General features: G+C 44.6%; 2 protein-coding genes across 2 annotated transcripts in view; both read right to left on the reverse strand.

Moving 5' to 3' along the window:
- Positions 1–18,419, reverse strand: part of TBL1X (transducin beta like 1 X-linked) — a 188,333-nt gene extending 169,914 nt beyond the window's left edge. The window contains exon 1 of the mRNA XM_064708721.1: positions 18,250–18,419. The gene's annotated coding sequence lies outside the window, so the exon portion shown is untranslated. The remainder of the gene's footprint in view (positions 1–18,249) is intronic.
- LOC135450567 (collagen alpha-1(III) chain-like) lies at positions 18,007–19,561 on the reverse strand. The gene is made up of 3 exons (XM_064719255.1): positions 19,531–19,561; positions 18,250–19,203; positions 18,007–18,110 (listed from the first exon to the last, which is right to left on the reverse strand). Exons 1-3 carry the CDS (start codon positions 19,559–19,561, stop codon positions 18,007–18,009), a joined length of 1,089 nt encoding a protein of 362 aa, XP_064575325.1.
- Between the last annotated feature and the right edge of the window lie 1,954 nt (positions 19,562–21,515).

The raw sequence follows: 21,515 nt of genomic DNA on the forward strand, positions 1-21,515 counted from the left end.
GGAGAGGGGGAGAGCACATCCTGCAGCCCCTAGCACCCAGGGAAGGCTGTCATCCATCCCTCTTCCCCAGCTCATGTCTCCTCCAACCCCAGCCCTCTTGCCCACCAGCAAGAAGCGATTTGGCAGCAATATTTCAGCAGCCATATGGCAGTGCCAGGCAAGTTCAGCCTTGCTGCCTCTCACTGCTGCTGTTCACCTCCTCCCTGGCTCCCCAAAACGCCTGCTGGCTGATGCCTTCTGCCACAACAAACACCCCTGGCAAAGTCTTCTCTTGTTCTCTGGGGAGAGGCACAGAGGCTCCACCACACGTGTTACACTGTCCCAGGAGATGCCTCACCTGGGTCAGGGGAGAGCTGTGAGCAGCAGCCTGCCTGAGGAGCCAGGCACGGCACAGAGGAGTGCCAGCAGTGCCTGGTAGGCCAGCACAGACCCTGCCAGGGCAGGAGCCTGGTCCCCAGCACTGGGGACAGACACAGCCCCACAGACCCTACCAGGGCAGGAGCCTGGTCCCCAGCACTGGGGACACATGGCTGACACAGCCCCACAGACCCTGCCAGAGCAGAAGCCTGGTCCCCAGCATTGGGGCAGACACAGCCCCACAGGCTGTGTCACAGCAATTCTGGAAAATATTGCAAACCAGTCCTTTAAGAAAGGCATTCAGGTTGTTTCTCAAAATGGCTGGGTAAATGAAGCTTAGTGCCTACCTTAGACAGAAAGCTTTTGAAAAATCCTGCTTCACACAAGCAGGAAAAAGCACCTAAAACACTTATAAATTATCCAAACTCTGCATATACACTGTCTGGGAACTCCATGAGTCCCCTTATTCCTACATTATGAACCAGACAATATTTACAACCATTTCCTTCATCTGACTAAAGCTACATCTGCAATCCCAACACCTGTCTTTTCATTCTGCCCTATGAATACCACTATAATTTATTCAATTCCTTTGGTGACAGGCCTCCCTCGTCTCAGAAGGGAGCATTAACTTCTCTGAGGATTGTAACACGAGGAACCAACCGTGACTAGACAATGTTTGAAATGTACACTTCTCCATTTAGTTGTAGAATAAGTCTGCAATGCTGGTGGATATAAAATTCAGACCGGAGATATGGAGAGAACTTGAAAGAAAATTTCAAAGCAAATTCTACACAGGTATGTCTCATGAGCAATTAAGAGAGTTGCTAACTTCCTCATTACTAAATGCTGTATATTTACCTAGAAGTCTCACAGACTTGTTTTTCCCTAAGAGTATTGTGGGCAGCAGTAAAACATTCCCCTGCCCAGCCCTCACTGAGAGGGGGCTGGGGGTACCCAAAGATTAAACATGAACCACAAAGACAAACCAGAAGGCTCAACAAGTAGGTGTTCACTGCCTATAGAAAACTCTTAGTTACCTGGTACTGGTTTTAAAATCTACAAAGTAGAAGTAAGATGGATTTTAAAACATTTCAGCTTCAGACAGGAAATTCTTAGGAATTATAAACCAGCAATGAAGGTCAGGTCCTAAACATATACACATAGGAACATAAAGCTTTCTGCACACAACTGCTGTTTATTCTATTCCTGTGAAACCATTGTGTATGCAGTTAAGCACAGACATAAATATTGTACACCTACAGCCTTCCCATAAGAAGGAAATGTCTGGTCTACAATAAAGACACATATTTCATAAAAATAAGTACATAAATACATTTGAAAGAGATCTTCCTTTCTGTTTTTGTTTTAAGTCAAACTATTTAAAATTCAACTTCAACATTCACAGAATCATAGAATGGCTTGGGTTGGAAGGGATCTTATAGATCATCTGTTCCACCCCCCTTGCCATGGCCAGGGACATACCTCCCACTGGACCAGGTTGCTCAGAGCCCCATTCAACGCAGCCCTGGACACTTCTGCCTATCAAAACACAGCTAACAGCACTTTGGTTTTAATGTTTAAGAACTGAAAGACTAAATATTAAGGGGGAAATGGCTTTATTAAGTTAACTTCTACACTGAAGTATGTTCAAGGAGGAAAAAGACATTTGTAACTGGCAAAAACATCAGTTCTCAGCCATAAACACAGCTCCTTTTTAGATCAGTGTCAACTTGTACAGTACTGAGAATCATACAACAGCCAAAATAGTCTGCAAACTACTGCAGAAAGCAGTAGAATAAAGGTATATATGTTGATGCAAGGAAGCATGATGGATAGTGTAAAAATTTTTGCCTAATTCTGATCTGGTACCATTAAGCCTAATCAGTTCCTTTATATAAATATTTTTTTATTACTAGTATTTTAATTAATGTGACTGAAATTATAATGACAAAATTAATTTTTTTTTAAATAAGAAAGCTTATTTTTAATGGAAAATTAAGTACAGCTGTCCAGCAGACAAACACCTGGGTATGATCCAAAGACTTCATTGCTTAAGATAAGTAAGGCAACTCTTCGATTTAGATGTGAAAATACTAATATGTGATTTCCCTTCTCCCCAAACACACACCTACATGTACCAGAAGAACCACGAATAGCAACTGTTCTTATGAGAATGTTTTTCATGAAAAGTTCACTTCCCACACACATCAAGTTGACAATTGAGAATCAATTCAAAAAGTAAGCACCTATGTCCTAAGGGAACCTATCAGTGCTCAACTGACAAGTGTGTCATCGGCTTAACTTTGTTTTGGTGGGGGATGTGGGGGTTGTTTTTTTGTTTGTTTGGGGTTTTTGAAGGGTTTTTTTGTTGGGCTGGTTGGCATTGTGGGTGGAATTTTTGTTGATGTTGTTTTGGTTTTTTTTCTTTTACTTTTATTTTGTTCTGGTGTATTTTCATGGAGTTTTATGTAAAGACTCACCAACAGAACAATTTGTAGTAATGTATGAATGCTTGCAGAAACAATTTTCTCTTTCAGAAAGGCCAATTCTCAATTAAAGGCTGAAACTGGTGCTGTGTAAATTCCTACCTTTACAGGATCAGTCTCTTTAAGCTACTGTTGTGCTACCAGCATCAACCAAACCTACCATGGTTAAGAATCAGGGAGAGCAAACCTGGGGAAAGCTGGCAGGCATGCCTCTCTGTCCAATAAACCACACCATATCAGCACTGTTGTTGGCTCCCTCTGTCTCGCTCCCTCTCCCTCTCCCTCTCAAAAGGAACATTAAATGTAATAAGTGAAGCAAGAACTGCAGGATGAAAACAATTTACTTCTCAGCAGCATGATGTAGCACACATGAACACCTCACCAAACACCACTTTTCACAGGAAGCAGCCTAGCTGAGAATCGACTTTGAAACTATCAGGTTCAAAAACTGTGAAACCAATGGTGAGAGAAGCCTTCTGGAAACAACAATTGCCTAAGATGAACAGAGATCTGCCAGATAGGTGAGGGTTCCTCCTGCGAGGCCCAGATTGTGCTCCTTGTCTATGAATCATTATGGTTTACTTCTTACCATTTCCCTATGAAAGGTCTCTTGAAACAGTAGCTTGCTGATGTACTAGAAGTGTTGTTATGTTTCCATCACTAGAGATGAAGAAACAAATTAAGTACTAGAACAGCCTCTTTCCATTACAAGCTTCATGCCCCTGTGACTGCAGGTTTTTCACTGCATCAGCCAGACTCCTAACTAAGATTTCTATGAAATATTCTGAATTTTATACAAAGTACTAAATAATAATTCTAGAGAAAGCTATCAGGCTGTAAAATTCAAAAAATTAAACCAACTGTTATGCTAGGTCAACAATGCAAATTTGGCTGTTAAAGACTTGTTACCAGCAAAAAAGCATGAAAATCAAACCTTTAAATGTATGTCTAAATTTTCATGTCATAGGTTCTGTGGCTTGAAATTAATGGTCAATATTTAAACAGCCTACAGTATGCTTCACACAGGCCAATATTCTCAACCTACACAAAAATAGAAAAAAATGAGAAGTCTAAGCTACTATCTTATAGTTCCTGAACTCCACTGTGGACCAGAACAGTACATCACATTTTGTTCTTCACATCAAATTACTTCCAATAAATACCTTACACTAAATTCTCCACTAGCTTAACAACACTTCTAAGCTAGAGAAAAAAGAAGAAACCTCCAATTGCATGTCATTCTTACATAGTAAAGTTCATCATTTGATATTGATTTCTAAATATTTACACACATAATAAGTAAATCTGTCTAATTTTAAAAAGCATTTGGGTCTTTATTTTTTTATTAGGTCATTATACCACATATTGCTTATTTAAAGAAGAACGAGATTCGCAGTTCCTACTATTTCAACCACAAAACAAGTTCTCATGATTTTTAGTTCAAAAATATTTGTAACAAACAGTAAACAGAATCACTACTACAGTAATAGTACTTCTCACTGCATCAAATGTTACATTAAATGAAACTAAACACATATGGTAAGCAAACTTGGTACCAATTTGCAAGAGAGAACCTCTAACCTCTACACAAACCAACTATCACCTGCACAGTCACCCATACAGTAAATGTGAGAAGCTGCTACTGAGAATCAATGTCAAGTTTTTCCTTTTCAATAAACTTATGCACATGGGAAAAAACCCACCCATCTGCATACAGACTGACAGTAGTCACTTGGTAGGATCTTTTTCTTTAAAATATTTTTTAACATAATGCTTTATTTAACTTTGGGTAGAAAGATGGAGGTGATCTTTTGCTGTCAGAATGTTATGATGCATCCCTGCACTAAGACAAATTATTTATCCAAGCACTAAGCAGCACCAACTCCTCTGACTTCAACTGGAGCTGTACCTATCCAAGCTTCTGATAAACAAGCCACTTATTTAGCTATTTATATTCAAAAACGTTGGCTTCTAAATCACGCAGCCAGTACACACGCTACAGACACCAATCATTAACAACATAATCAGCATGAGCCATAGCCACTATACAAACAGTCTCGAGTGTCTGTCATAAAAGCACAGAAATAATGAGGTGCAGGTAATGTTCCTGTTTACTTCCATTTAGGTTAAACTCAACAGTCTGATCTCGCCTGACAGCAACCCCAAAAAACCTCTGGCTTTAGATCCAGGTTGCTACAGGATGAGAACAGCACTTTTTTCCTAAAAACATAGTCAAGAGAAACATCACCAGTTTATCCAATTTACTGGTGATGTAGCTGAAGAAGCCCACAGCTTTTCCAAAAGCAGTTTAATGCCTCTAAATGCAGCTTAGATGGCAGTCACAGCTATGCAAGAGTTTTAAGCAATTTGCTGCCTTTGGAAAAAACCCAACTGTATGGTCTGAATTACCTTTTGCACTGTATGTGCTAGAATGGTCTAAGACTGAAGGCAGCAGCTGTTACCTCAGTGGGACTGTCTTTTTTGTGTTTGCCACTATGATATGGTAACATTTCTGTAGGGCAACATGTTCTGTTTACAACAAGAAGTTGGGCCATGTCAAGTCCTAGTGACAAAGCAAGTTGCTGGAGTGACAAAGTGGCATTACTGCACCACTTGGAATAAAGCAATAATCTCACACATAGCATACTGCTTTAAGAAACCCAAGAAAGCAAGCTTCAGGGAAGGAAATGGCATGTATACAAATATTGATAATAAATAATAATAAACACAAGGTCTGTTCATTACATTATGCAGAACCTGGAAGAAATCATTATTCATCTGCTTGGCTGCTCAGTCTATTTCAGTGCAGGCTACAGGAAATAATTTCCAATACTGGGGGGGAAAACAAAAAAAAAAAAAAAGTCATGCAGGTGGATGGCTTTCTGTATCTGATTTCATCAGGACTCTGAAATAAGTGCTGGAAACCAGAATGATGAAATGAAAGACTATAAAGCAGATTAACCCTACCACAAAATAAATTTTAAAAATACATGTATATACACGCATTACATGGAAATGAGAAAAAGGGAGTCATCCTCAGCTCCTTGACCCAATGGTTACCATGCTGAAAACAGAAAATCTAGTTAGCAAAAATATTTTGATTAGGCAACTTTCCCTTTGGAGCAAACTAGCAAGACAAAAGGAGTCAAATTTATTTTGTCCTTTTATAGGCAACTCTTTGAGAAATTATAGCAATGGTCCTAGCTTCTAGTATTTCTAGAAATGTCATATATTAATTATAAAGTGCAGTTAATATTTTCTTCTTATGCACACACATGCAAAAAGGTAAAACAGTTTATTACATTTCAATCTAAGAGATTAACACATCACTATTTACTTTTATTGGCAGTGTGCCCAAATACCCCAGATCTGCAAGACTGATAGTGCAAAGGAAAATATTTCAGGCCTCAAAGAGAGCAGATCTATGGTTGCCTGGAATGTGTAAACAGCCAGGGCCTGTTTCACTTCCCACCCCCACTCTCACCATACACACCTCCTCTACCTCACCCCTCCTAACATTAGCAAGGAGTGCTGCTCTCAAGCACAGGAGAGAACACAAATGTAGTAACATCAAGTAACAAAATTCTTGACAGTTTAAGATGCAAGAATTTGGATTTACTGAAATCAGATGTTGCCATATAAATAGCTGTAGTCTAAAAACAAAACCAGTGCTGCATAAGACCCTGAAAATAAAGATCAGTTGAGCAGGTTTCCTATTATGACAGACCTGGTAAACACAAACTAAGGGAATCCAAATGCTTCTCTACAGATTATTCTTTGTGCAATTCAGGACCAGACAGATCTGTATTCTATCAGAGAAAATACAGTTCACAGTCCTACATAAGAGAACGGATATTTTCATAAATATCTACACAACGTAACCAAACTCATGCCAAAATGTAATGTTGGTATAAATTATCTTCTGAGAAAACAAGGATCATTACTTGCATAACGATATATACACCCACAAAGCAGTAAGTCATAAAAATAGATATCATCACATCCTAAAGAAGTTTACAATATAATTAGACCATTTTTTAAAACCCTTTAAATTTGTGGACCAATAAAGATACCCTGCACAGTAAAACCGAACAATGACAACAGACTTCCTTTTTTTTTTTTAACCTCACAGCTCTCTATAAAAACAATTCTGTGTACCTCAGCAGCTTGCAAGCCATGGTCTGAAACTACAGAATTACAGAACTGGTAAATATTACTGTTGTTATTTACCTAGTAGCTTTCGCCTTCAAAACCAACCAAACCAAAACATGCCAAAAAAAAAAGGTAACTAACATTGCTGAGAAAATGGCTGTATATCATGGGAAGCTTGTAAAACCCAAACGAATAAAAAGGGAAAACATGGGGGGAAAAATAAATGTAGTGGTCTATGGTCAAACACTGAAAGGCAGCCTCATGATGTTGTTTACAAATAACAGGTCACACAGCGCTCCCACTTTTCCTTCTATTAATTTCACCGGTTTTATGAACACATTTGGCAAACATTCAAAAGAACACATCCATAGACTAATGAGGGTAAAATCCTGGCTCAAAGGAGACGTGAGCAAATGCTCTGTCAGTAGACTATTTGCAAACAGTTGAAATCAATAATAAATTCAACCTAAGCAAATGCAATGCATACAAACAGAAATTAAAAGACTGAGGCAATTGGCAAGTACATGAATGATGTTTCAGGCCACAGGGCACACTTTCTCACATACGTTAGCACTTAAAATAGGCTGGCAAGACAGTGGCTCCACTTGAGACACCAGAATGTACCATATGTACTTCCAAAGACAAAAATAACAATTAAGACAATGCTAATAGCATAAGTAGCTAAATATTTCTTTAAGACAACTATTTGTAGGATGTTTTGAGTCATCAAATGAAAAAATGTTAGAAAATGTATATTTAAGGTGAAAAAACAAATGTCATGATCCTTCTGTGTAATTTTCCTTATCTACTGCAGTCAAACACAGAGCAATCACCCCAGAGAAGAACAGTAAATTAGAACAAAAAAGGTTGACATATTCTCTCCACAGAGGCTATGGTGCATGCAGCCCTTACACGAGACAAGCATCCAGTGCCAGTCCCAAGGTGCTGGGCTTTGGATGTGGTAGGTCACATTTGGCAGAACGCTTTTGAGACTACCCATGATCCAGACACGCCACGAGACCATCCTGCCAGTGCTTGCCAGCCACTGCTAGAGTTTGTTAACCCTTGTGACATGGCCTTGCCTGAAAAACTAAAGGTGCTTCACTGAAAAAAGGCCACAGGTTCCAACCATCCACCTGTGCAGGCCACTTTTGAATGTATATGTTTGCAACCAAGTCTCACACTTTATACTGCAAAATATTTAGCCCAGTAAATTTTGACATAGCCAACACAGCTCCTGCACATCTTGAAGAAACCAGGCTCTAAATCTCAACTTCACGTCTGCCATCTAAAGAAACTTCCAAGAACATGGAGAAGATTCAGATAAGAACAGAATCCAAAACAGACCATGGAAGTTATGCCATACAAAAAACCCTACTTATGTGGGCTAGGGGAACGGAGAGGGACACTGCAATCTCCACTTCATTACAGGAACACTGCCTGTTGGGACTAAAGCTAAAATCACACTTATCATCTGCTGCTATAAAAAAAGGCTCAGAAATGTTTACTTCATCAGTCAAGAATCTGTGCTGCCATCATATAAGGCCTGGCCCCAGAAAGCTCCTGCACATCCAAACACATTTTTGCAACACCAGGCCATAGATACAACAGGCAGTGCTGAATGTTCAGAACACAAATGTATCATCAACTCTGTCCTTGCTGCAGTTAAAGACTGTGTTGCACAGAAAATACCCATTAAAATGAAACCTCCTAAATTCCACTGCAAGCCCCAATAGATTTTTTGCTGTGGTGGAGGGAGGTAATTAAATGAAAGGTTTAAAAGCAATACAAAAAGTTTGAAGAAAAGAAAAAAAAAACAACAAAGACTTGTTCTGAGGCAAACTAATACCCTAAACCCAACTCTGTTAGCCAGGAAACTAACTTACAGATTAATAGAAGATTAACAAATTAAAGCAGTCATTACTTCTAATTCTAAACTGAACACTGAAAGGGAGAAAGAACCTTTTTGTTTCATAATTTTCCTTTGATACTTTGCTATCCTAATGGATAAGCTGATGGAAAAATGGGATTATACTTTATTAAGTACAGCTGAACATTCACATGTTTTAATAAACTAGTAACAGAATAAACTGACAATGTGTTTTGCTGTTTAAAATTCTTCAGAAGCTGTCATTCATAAAGCCTTCATAGCAATTCTGTAGTAAAACATTGCACTATAAGTTGAATGTAAATTATTTACCCAGCTGTGAAAAGGTGTGCCCTATCAATTGCCTTGTGTGGTTGTTAAAGAAACAGATTTTCTTTCTTTTCACAGATATATATACTCAAATTTACATTTAAAAAAAGGAAAAATGTTGTCCTTCAAAAGCTCATGGGAAAATGAATACAGGAGCAAACAACTACAAAATCATTCACTGCAATTATCTGAGCATGTTTTAAACAGGTAGAAGATGCAGGTCACTATATTATTTTTAGTAAGAGGAAATTAAATTTCTTTCACACTGGACTCCATGTACACAGACATCTGCTGTGCACAACAAATCTTATCTACAAAGCCATCATTCACTGCCCATGATCAAACTGACAATTTATAACTGCATTTAACATGTTGTCATTAGAGAACACAGAACCCTTCCATGTTTCAAGTGTTTTTAAAAATTTTTTAAACTTATTTTTTAAAATACATGCTGCTGGTAACGTAGATACCATGAAGAATTTACCACTTGGCCTAAGAAAAATTTAAAATAAAAGATTTAATTCACAGTGAGGCACATATGCATACAAATATGTAAAACATTACAAAAACCAGGCATGCACCAAAAGCCATTTCTGTAACCACAAAATAACATTTTATAATGTATCCACATATAATACCATTATACTACCATCAAAACGCTGAAGAAATGCACAGGAATAAGTGTTTTGAAGACATGCCACCTTAGCCAAGCAAAAAAAACCCCCAAAAAACCAAAATACTTGTCCACTTGATGGTCAGCAGGTTAAAAACAGTGGTGAATCCTAGTTTTGAGGTGGCCTACTCCCATTCATCTTCCTCTTCCTTGTAAACTGCCCAGGAGGGCTTAAGCCACATTGCATGTTTTTTTCTAACCTCTACCCAGCACTACCAGACTAGGTAGTAAAGACAGGCTGGTGGTCTCCCAGAAAGTAATTTTCATTCATCAGCAGTGAGGGAAACCATTATGTTAATGCTTTAGTAAATTTGACCTCTATGTAATGATTAGGTTCTTTCCTTCCACTCCAATACTGCATTTTGGGCCACCCTTCCAGCTTCAGTGTTTTTTTTTCTCCAAGCACATCAAATCCTGTGAGAATGAAGCTGGATGAATTTTTATGATACACTGTCATGCACTAATTTTAAACTAATTGGCTCATTTAAATTAACTGATTATGTAAGACATTTACTGATACTAGCAGAAGTATCAGAGCTGAGTGTGTTTGCGTATTTTAGTACAAAACCAGATTCCTCCAAATACAAATTAGCATTGTTACTGAGTTACAACACCAGCAGCCCAAACAAACCCAGTAGTAGTCAAAATGAAACTAAAGGAACCTTGAATAGTTTTCACAGAATGATATAAAATCTGTCTTGTGAACACCCTGCAATGTTACTAAAAATGTACTTGCTTCTGCTCCTTGCTTTCATTTTTTGAGAACTGGCATAGGAAGGAAGATGTTTTCCTCATCAGAATAATCCTCAGGCATGCCTTTTATCTGTGCCTCTTAGATTACAGTATTTTAGTTTAAAAGTCACCAACTGAAAAAGTCAACTATACAAACTACAGAAGCCCTTACATTAAAAAAGGACAAAACTAAAGCCAAAAAGTAAAAACAAACAAACAAACAAACAACAAAACCACCCAAAAAGTCAAAACAAAACCAAAGAGGAAAGTTAAGATACAAGGAGAGATGTCTGAGTCCACATATTTAGTAGCATTACCAATATCTTCTGAAATATTTAGAAAATATTTAATGTGTTTCAACCAATTCTATATCCAAATTCTTAGAGGTCTAACTCATGTGTGCATTTAAAATAGGCATGAAAAGGGTTAAAGTTTGTTTTGTGACTGTAAAAAGCAACAGATAAATATCCTTGGAAACTAATCCCCCCCATATGAACCGGCACTGTCTGTGCCTGGATTCCCAGCCCTGACTTGTCAGCAAAGCTCACCCTATCTGTGGAGAACACTATGGAGGAGGGCAATTTTACCTCCATCTCTGTCAAGATCAGGGTTTAAATTTTACTTCTAAGAGCAACGAAAAACCAAATAAAAATAATAATAAAAAAATTTAAAAGAAGGAAAAAATGAAGATAACATAATTCTGATGTTTGAATGCATGTTGCCTCCTGGTCTCAGCAGGCTCAGTCAGAGGTAGGAGCACAGTATGCACTCCTGACCTTGCCACATCTCAACGAGCACATAATTAAAGGGCGCTGCACCTCTGCCTTCTCCAGAACCCGACATCCAGCCTGGCCCAGCCTACAGTCATTTCACTGGCTCTGCAACACCTCAGGTGCTGCTGACCTGAGCACATCCTAGCTCAGGGTGTGAGAGTCAAGCACTGCCACCACTCTCCAGGGTCAGGGCTACACCTTTTTTCTCCAAAACTACTTTTTGGCCTACCTTAAGGCTATCCATGTACGTGTATATATGTGCACATGCATGCACTCACACACAACAATTAGTGTAGCTCATTTGAAACAATTAATATTTGTGAAACTGACTCCTGTTCAACAATCCCAGCTGAGACTATGTGCTAACACAAGTCTAATACTAATGGGTCTCTGGACACACACATCTCCTCTGCCAGTAGCAACCAGACTAAAACCATTGATACAATGAACAAGCAACTTGTAGCTGCTAAATGACACTGAAACCATCGTGTTGTTATAACAACTCCTCATTCGGCTACCAACACACATGAGTTTACAAAAGAAAAAAATCCATATTTTTACTTCACTTTACAAAAATCTCCTGTATTTATTAACTGCACACTGTGCTGGTCAATTCTTTTGGAAGAACATCTTTCCAATTATTTTGCTGTAGGCTATGGGGTTGTGTTCAAATTAGCACAAACTCAGCAGTGGACACTTCTAAGCATGAAGCACAATAACACTGTATACATGTTAATCACATCAATGCAACTGCTCCCTTTCAGCAGGGCCTCTGTAGCATGACTCTGATTTGGAAATATAAATCATAAATAATTTGCTTCACTCTTGAACCAGAGAATATTCTACAGGGTCTCTATTCAATGGCAAAGGAACGATGAAGAGCTGATGGTGCTACACAGCAAAATACAGCAGAAGCCAAAGTTTGTCACTGTACATCCAGTGCAGTTTGCTGCCTTCAAAAAGGAGTACAACAAATGCATTAGGCTGCAGAATGACAAAAGGAATCTATCCACCAAAGTAAAATCCTCTTTGTTTTATTGAAGACAATGTCAAAGCATATTTTCCAAGTAATTTAAATGTCTATGGGAAAAATGATGCTTTTTTGCTCTATCAGTAATTTATTGGAGGTATGGGAAAGTTGTATTTCAATACAAAAAACCCCCATAAAATCATGTTACTACATTTTTTCATTTAATAGAGTTATGATTTTATATAACAGAACACCTTCTAATGTCTACACAGTGATAAGAGGTTAAACTGTAACTAAGAATTAGCAGCTGAAATGAAACTTAGGTCAGTAAAAGCAATCACACTTTGAATGGCACTGGAGTGATGTACAGAACAACTGTTACACAATAATGCAGAACACGGGTCTTGTTCCACCTTCCAACAGCAAAGGGTTACTCACACTCCCTACTTACTTAGATGAGAGTATTTTGATACGCATATATAGAGAATTATTAGACATTGTTAGTACTACTCATCTGCTCAGGAACAGGCCCTAAGCTGTGTCATCTAAGCATCAAGGCACTGTTCATCCACATGTTCAGTGTGCTGGGTAACTCAGCCTAGCAAATGACTAAAGTTCAACACCCAAGCCAAAATATAGTTATGCAATGCACTTAGCTAAAATATTAAAATAATTGTTTCTTCCTACTACAGTACTATCATCATGATTTTGTACTGCAGGGTTCTTGGCAGAAATTTCCATTGCAACTTCACACAAAATTATGACGTTTTACAAGCACTCCAGTTTAAACAGGACACATATTAATTATTCACACTAACAAAAGAGACAGCCAAGAAATGAGGTTAAACATCATGATGCCCCTTTAACTGCATAAAGTGGACAGGATTATAAAGATGGAAGCCACATCCTCAGATGCACCCAACCCCAAGCTGCCCAAAGTATAGAAAGGGACTGGTGGCTGGGACCCCAACAGAAGATAACAGAGGCAGTTTAGTTTTCTCCTCTCAAACAACAAATGAAGAGATGCAATAACTATTGCTACAGGCCAGTATTTTTATTATCACTTAAAATAAATACAAATACACATAGGAAAAGCAGCTCAAGAAAAGCAGTGTAAAAGGCCTGTGCACCTTTACCTTCAAAAACTGTCACATACCCATTGTGGAGTTAAACGTGCTTTTGGTTAAACTAGCAGAAGCAAATTTATATTTCTACAGAATTATTAAACATTAGTAACTATAATTTATAAATCCCTGTCTAGGACAAAATCTCTACACATGAAGACAATTGTTCCTGTGACTGTAAGACAAAACACTATCAGTCATCCTTAAATGAAATTCCATTATATTAATAATCAGAGAGCAACAAACAAAAAATCCTTTAAAATATTCTCTTGTACACTGAAGAAAAATAACCTAAATTGTACTTTTCACCTTTGTATGCTTGTTTCAGTGTCATTAAAATGACAGATTTTGCACTGACAGGAAGGCTGCTATTCCTATGTACAGCCGTAGTTCCAATGTTTTTGTTTAATTTCAACCAACTTGTCCAAGTAGGCCATTTGGTAGAAACCTATAAATGGCACCCAGGGGGTCTGGATTCTTGTTGTAAAGAGGTCAGCTATTTCCTCCTAACTAAAAATAGGCAAGATGAGGGAGGGGAAGAGGGAGTGCAGCTTTAATTTAGCAGCTGAAAAAAGAGTTTACAAAATTACTTCCATCTTGCCTCATAATGAAGATTATAAAAAAAACGAAGCTGTCCCAAGAGTTACAAAACCTGGATCACTTTATAGGTAGGCTGGTGTGCATAATCTAAAATACTAGGAATTAGAAGAGCAGTAGTAAAGGGAATCCAGGATATGGATCACGTTATGACGCCCACCCCTCTTTGGGCAGAGCACACAGATTTACAAGCAGCAGTGCTGCCAGGTGTTAACAACTCTCCTCTCTCCTGCCAGCTGAGATCACACCGTGGTCCTGCAGATAAAGCACTACAATCAGCTGCCGTTCCCCTGAGTCAGTTTTTTCCAGCATTTTCCCTCCTGGCTTTTTGTTTCCCTCACTTACATTGCAACCTGTTTAGGGTGAGAATCACCATCTATAATATTCCCCAAATGGCCCTGATTTGAATGGGGGCCCCTTGGCACTACTAAAATACAAACAGCATCAGTTTAACACACGATGAATTCTTACTCTGGACTCGTAGCAGCAGCAAAGAGCAAGGGCTGGTGCACACATCGACCCCACTACCTGCAGCAATCACCCAGCAACCTAAAGCTAAACCTGGGAGGGCTTTTCCAGCCTCACCTCCACAGGGAACCAACCGAGCACACCGCTCAATCCACTGCTGACTTAGCTCAGCTACTGAGAAATAAGATCCCATCCACACTGAGAGACATTCTTCTCTACTTCTTCCAAGCAAAGGGATGACAGGCCTTCAACAGCTGCTGCTGCCACAGGACGGCTCTCTGTTCAGGAAGCTCTTCAGGAGCCATGGCACATTACACATACCGAGCAGACAGCACATCTACTTCTGGTCCCTGTCACCACAAAAATGAGAAAAGCCCATCTGACAATCAGTGACAGGACCAAAACAGCATGAAACGGAATCAGGGGAGGTTTAGGTTAGATAGCAGGCAAAGGTTTCTCACCCCAAGAGTGGCTGGGCACTGAAACAGATTCCTCAAGGAAGAGATCACAGCACCAAGTGTGATAAGAGTTCAAAACATGGTGGGATTCTTGGGGCTGTCCTGCACAGGGTCAGGAGCTGGACTCAGTCCTGGTGGGCCCCTTCTAACTCAGCATATTCTATGATTTGGTGAAAACTGGGCAAACTGGTGGAGCGGAACCTGACAACTCCAGGTGCCCCCTCCCTAGCAATGACTTAACTTAGTTTTGCTCCTTAGACACTTACTGCAGAGAATATCTGCAATCATTTAAAGCAGTAGCATAACTCACAGCATTGACATAGCAGAGAGCAGTGGAGTCATCTTAATCAGATGGGTGGGGGGAGATGTATTCAGATGCCAACTTATCTCCCGAGGGCTTTTTTATGTCCTAAGAAACCTGGACAGTTGTACAGTTGCCAGTCTTCACATGTATGTGTAATTTTTAATCCTCTTTGCTTCTGAGACACGCTTTTTCATCTTAGGGGGTGAAAAAAACAACCTTAGGATCACAAAATATACTGAGTTGGAAGGGGCCCACAAGGATCATCAAGTTCAAGTCCTGTCCCTGCACAGGACATCCCAAGAATTACACCATGTGCTCAAGAGCATCGTCCAAATGTTTCATGAACCATATCAGGCTTGGTGCTGTGATCTCTTCCCTGGGGAGACTGCTCCAGTGCCCAACCACCCTCTGAGTGGAGAGTGTTTTCTTAACACCCAACCTAAACTTGCCCACACACAGCTGCAGGCCATTTCCTCGGGTCCAGTCACTAGTCACCATAGAGAAGAATGTCTGCCCTTCTGCTTCCCCTCGTGAGGAAGCTGTGGACTGCAATAAGGTCTCCACTCAGTCTCCTTAAAAATGAACAAGCCAAGGGACTTCAGCCACTCCTCATTCATAGGGTTTCCTCTCAAGGCCATTCACACCTTCATGATCCTCCTGTGGAGACTCTCTGACAGCTGAATGTCTTTTGTATATTGCAGCACCCAAAACTGCCCCCAGCACTCGAGGTAAGGCCACTCCAGTGCCGAGCAGGGCAGGACAATCCCCTCCCTTGCCCAGCTGGCCATGCTGTCCCTGATGCCCCCAGGACAGGGTTGGCTCTCCTGGCTGCCAGGGTACTGCTGACCCATGGTCAACTTGCCATCAACCAGGACCCCCAGGTCCCTCTCCTGGCACTGCTTTCCAGCCTCTCCTTCCCCACTCTGTACATTCAGGATTGCCCTGCCCCTGGTTATTGCATAGCTCACTGAACGTGTTATACACTGAGACAACTACAGCAGCTCGGCTCAAATCTGCCCTGTTTTTATCATTATTACATATAGCACGAGAGAGCTTTAACGCATTTTTAATGTGATAGCATCCTCCCCCTCTTGCTTTCCTTTTTCCTCCCACCTCCTCTACAAATCTTCTGTGGGAAACCTTCCCTGTTTTACTACTGCTGTCGTTGAGATGTTGCAATTATTATCTGTAATTGTTTAAAAAAAAGCCAGACAAAAAAAACAACAATGCCAAAACACACACTAGGACAAATCTGGCTCTCCTTGCCAACAACATCTGCTATCACAGAATGGATATATTTAATTTAAAACCTGCCCAATGTCCCTGTACATGAGAGAACACTGACTGCAGGACGGGGAGAGGCCTAAACCCAGTATGTGCAGTCACATGGTGCACAAGGTAGATGATGTTAAAACCTTATACATCCACACGAGTAGTCTTGGTTAAAAGACCACAAATAAATGGGGTAAGGAAGAAAGACATGACATTTTATTTGTCAAGAGTAAAGACCTCGTATTTATTACCTACAATCAGATCTCCCTCTGGCACAACATGTTTATTTTCATACTATTAGCCTAAAACACTAATCCGGAAATTTTAATTTTACACTCCATTTTATTTCAAATCATCAGCCTTTTCAATGGAATATTTTCGGTTCCTGCAAGATTATGCTGCAGTATTTTCTGGTTTTGGAGGAGGCGGTGGGTGAGCCCCACCGAGCAGCCCGCCTCCCCTCCCCCAGCGCACACATCCACATCCACACCGCCCGGCTCGTGCGTCAGGAAGGGAGAAACGCCGTACGAATCCTCGTGGAGAACAGCACAGAGGCATGTTAAGGCACCACATAAAGGGCAGCCTTTATTCCGTCTAAAAGCTTACTTTGAGGAATTAATATGCGAGCCGAACTTTTAGGGTGTGGCTCGGTGTTTTTGCCCCTTGTTGCGCCGTGCAGGATGCCTGCCCAGAGCCCAGCAACACACCATAAATAGGTCAAGGGTCACTCGCTTTACACCGCACCGACACTGAGCCGCGCACCGAACCCATCTCTCAGCCCCACGGCCGGGGCTGAACGCGCACCGCAAAATGGGGACCGAGCCCGGCCCGCTGACAGCGCCGGGGGCAGGGCGCCCGCCCGCCCCGCCGCCCCGGGGCTGGGCTCGCCGGCCCGGGACGTGCAACAGGTCGGCGGCCCCGCAGCTCCGGCCCCGAGGGGCTCCCCGCAGCCCGGCCCCGCCGGCGGCCGCGGCGCTGGCAGCGGGGCCGGGGGCAGCGCGGCTCGGGGGGCTGGGCCCGGGGCGGGGGGCGAGCAGCGAACTTGTTTACCTACTTGGAAGTAAACTTCGGTGTAGGGGAGCGACCGGCCCCTCCGCCCGCTGCTGATTCAAGCCCTGGCGATGAATGGGATCCCCTCCCCCACCCAGGCTCTGCAAACTCCACACTGGAGCGTGAATACCTCGCATTTCTCTCCCCCCCTCCCCGAGCATTTATTTAGTCTTTTAATAAACCCCCATACATTAAAATACTGTCTCAGAAGTAGGGACAAACTGCCCCCCTCCCCTCTCCCACGCCCTGGGGTCGCTCTGCCCGGGGGCAGCAGCAAAACACCCACCACGGGTACGGCAGCCCCACACACACACACATCCCCTCGGCCCAGAGAAAACACCCCCAAAACCCCCAAACAGAGCCCAAAACGTCCGGGCTGAGAAAACTTCGTCATAACAAGCGGCGGTTGAGCGACCCCCTCCCCCCCGGGCGGGTCAGGCTGTAGAGGGGACGCCGGGGGGCAGCGGGCCCCGGGCTGGGCTGGGCTCGGGGGGCTGCGCCGGGAAGGACAAGCGTAAGAAAAGGGGGAAATTAAAAAAAATTAATAATAATAATAATAATAATAAAAAAAGACGGGGGAAAAAGAAACCACAACAGGGTCCCCGGGATGAATAATCCGCCTCGGGAACTCACCTCGCGGCGCAGCGGGCGTTAAAGGCACAGCTCCCGCTCCCGCGGGCGGGGAGAGCCCCAACTTCTGCGGGGGGCGGCGGCGCTGCTGCTGGCGGAGACTTTCCCTCACTTGCCGCGCATGGTGCAACTCCTCTTCCCCCGGGGTCCCGGCCAGCCTGCCAGGAGGCTGCGAATCCCCCCTCGCCGCCGCCGCACACGCCTCCTCCCCCCCCTCCGCGCGCACGGGCGGCACAAGGAAGTCCCGGAGAGTGGGATGGGGGAAACGGAAAGTTTTGGGGCGGAATGGCGGTGAGGGGGGGCTGGCGGGGCCGGTGCGGACGCGCGGCGGCGGCGGGAGCAGCACCGAGGGGGAGCCACAGCCGCGCCCGGGGCCGCCGCCACCGGGCGGGAGCGAGGGAGGGGACGGCGGGGGAGGGGGCGCACCGGGAGGGCCGGGGCGGCTGGGGGGCGAACCGGCGCGCCCTCCCCCACCTGCGTCGGTCCCGCACGCCGGGACGCGCGGCTCGAGGAGGCGCCGCCGCCAACGCCCCCGGGGATGCCCCGGGGTGCCGCCAGCCCTCGCCCCGCCTGTGGTTATGTTGTGCTTTGACACCCCCCCGCAACTGAAACCCGGTGACAAACCAGGCACACACACACGCGGAGGGCGGCCCTCCCCTCCCCCGCCCGCGGGCAGCGCCGCGTTCCCCGGTGCCGGCCGGGCGCGCGGTGCCCGCGGCCGCCCTCCGTGCCCTGCACGCTCGGCCCCGCGGCCGCCCCGGCCAAACTCGAGCGGCCCGCGCAGGGCCCCGCGGGGCGCGCTCCGGTGCCCGGGACGCGGCCGCTCGTCCCGCGCAGCGGCGCGCACGGACCGCCCGGGCGGCGCTGCGGGAGCGCGCCCCGCGCCGCCACCGCTGCCCCGGTGCGAGACGGGCGGCAGTGCCCAGTCAGCGCCCCGGGGCGCGGGGGCCGGGCGGGCTGTGAATCAGCACAAACGGGCTTTATCGCATCTCGCTGGGGCTCGACACCCGCGGGCGGCAGCGCCGCGACTCTTTAGCCTCCAGCGCGCCCGTCCCACGCGTGTCCCCGTGTCCCGCCCGTGTCCCCCCCCACCCCTGGCGGATGATGCAACGCGGCTCCATGTGCTTCCCCTCCCCCGCCCGGCTCCGGTTTTTTTGCGCCTGGCGGGTCACCCGGCGGCTGATTGATTCTCCTTTCGCGCTGCGCCGTCACCCGGCGCTGGAAGGTAAATAACAAGCTGACATCATTACCGCGCTCCGCAGGGCCCCGCGCCGCCGCCGCTACCGCACCGCCGCGAGTAGCTGCGCACCACCATCCGCCCGCCCTGCCCCCGCCCGGCACGGCACGGCCGCCACCGCACCCCGCACCACCGCCAGGGGCCCGCCCGCTCGCCCGGGGCCGCCTGGATGCTTTTGGCGGCCTTCTTCCCCCTTCCCCTCCCCCACCCCTCTCCCCATCCCCCCGCCTCATGGGTAATGTCATGCAAATAATAAGATTATCGGGATGTTGCCGGGGTGTCTGCCTCGGTGGGCTCATCACGGTGACAGCCAGACTCAGACGGCCCCAAAAGTCATATTTATTATTGGAGGTTTTTTCCCTATGACCTTTCCACTCTTTTTTCTCCTTTGGTTTTATTTTGACATTAAAGGGAATTTCATGCTCGTTATACATTTAGCCCAAAGCCTACAAATGTGCTGTCACCCAGTATCCTGATGGAAAAATATGACATCACCCAAGTCAGGACAATGAAGATCATTGCTACATACATTCATATTTGTGTTGAAAGCAGAACTCTCAAAACGCTGGGAAATGTTGCGGGCTGATGTGATTCATTTTCGTATGCAGAGCCTCGAGACTGCAGTGCAAGGCCATCTGCGCTCAGACAGACAGGCAGACACATGTCTCTCTTTCCAAGTAAGCTCCCATTCGCCGTATTTTTCTCCAAACGCAAAACCTACATTACGTTTTTATTACTCGGCAATGTAAACAAACAAAAAACACCCTCCAGATTCAGAGCGAGATGGGCCAAAAATTTAAGCTCCTGCACTTTATTGTTTGCTTGCTTGCTTTTAAAGTGCCGTGGGCTGACAATGAGGTAAACTCATCAGAAATGGTCCTTGGTCAAGACCTGCAGAGCTTCCAAGGCGCGGTGGCCCAGCAAGGAAGCTGAGAGCTGTCACCGCTGTGACACGTCCCGTCCCTGTCCCCCTCACTCGGGAGGTGGCTCAGCATGGCCGGGAGGGCTGAGGGGGCAGCGGGACAACGCCATGCCCGGAGCCGCAGCACTGCAGGTCTGTCCTGGCAGCCTTCCCAGCCTTGTGCTGGGCTTTCCGCTGCTGAGGAGCAGCACACGCTCATCCTGCGTTGCCTGGCCTGGACCTACCGCAGTGTTCCAGCCCCCAGCAGGGAAAGGCCCCGTGTCCCGGCCGGGCTCTCGGGCAGCTGCGCCCAGCCTGGCCAGGCCTGGCCACACGCTCTGCTGAGCGGGCAGGGACAAGGAAAGCTTGGTGGGCCACTGAAAGCATTGTGATGGCGAGGAAATTAAATTGCAACGCCATACGGATGCCAGGAAATGACTTTTCCTCTTTTCTGACTGGGCACAGCCGCCGCTGCCTGTGTCTGGGGGAGTTTCAGTCAGTCCTGCAGGGAGCAGGACAAGCCGGGGCTGCACCGCCTGCCCCCGCTCTGCCAGCCGAGGCTGTGGGCAGCGCGGAGCCCTGGCGTCTGCAGCTGTGCCGGGGAAGCCAGGCAGCACCCCCGGGATGGGGTTAATGTTGACGTAATCCTTGCCGAGAACTTCAAGTGAAGGTTATCAAGGAAGGCGCTTTTTTTCAGGCTGTGCTTGGCTAAGAGGAGCTGCACAGACCCATGATAAAGACTTGGTTTTTTTCCAGGTAAAATGAAATAAAAAAATCCCCAACTATAAAGTGACGGGAGAGTAAAGGATAGAAGAGTGAATCACTACTCTGGCCATTGCAATAATTTTGGCCTTGGTGTAAGAGAAGACTCCAAAGTGACCATATATAAAGAAATCACCAGTTTTTTTTAAGAGCCTTGTTTTTCAGCTTCATGACTTGTGTCGCTGTGATGGTGATCAGCAGCAGTGCCACAGCCCTGCAGCTCCAAATGAAGGGAGCCAGAGCTGAGCTTTCTTACCCTCATTAAAATGGAAACCCTAACCTGAAACAATCAAAGTCAAGGGCCAGCAGGGTTGGCCTACTGGGGAGATAATGGGATCAAAAGGCAAAATATTTTGTATTTTACAAGAT

Source organism: Zonotrichia leucophrys, chromosome 1 (assembly GCF_028769735.1).
Source record: "Zonotrichia leucophrys gambelii isolate GWCS_2022_RI chromosome 1, RI_Zleu_2.0, whole genome shotgun sequence".
In the NCBI taxonomy this organism is placed as follows: Eukaryota; Metazoa; Chordata; class Aves; order Passeriformes; family Passerellidae; genus Zonotrichia; species Zonotrichia leucophrys.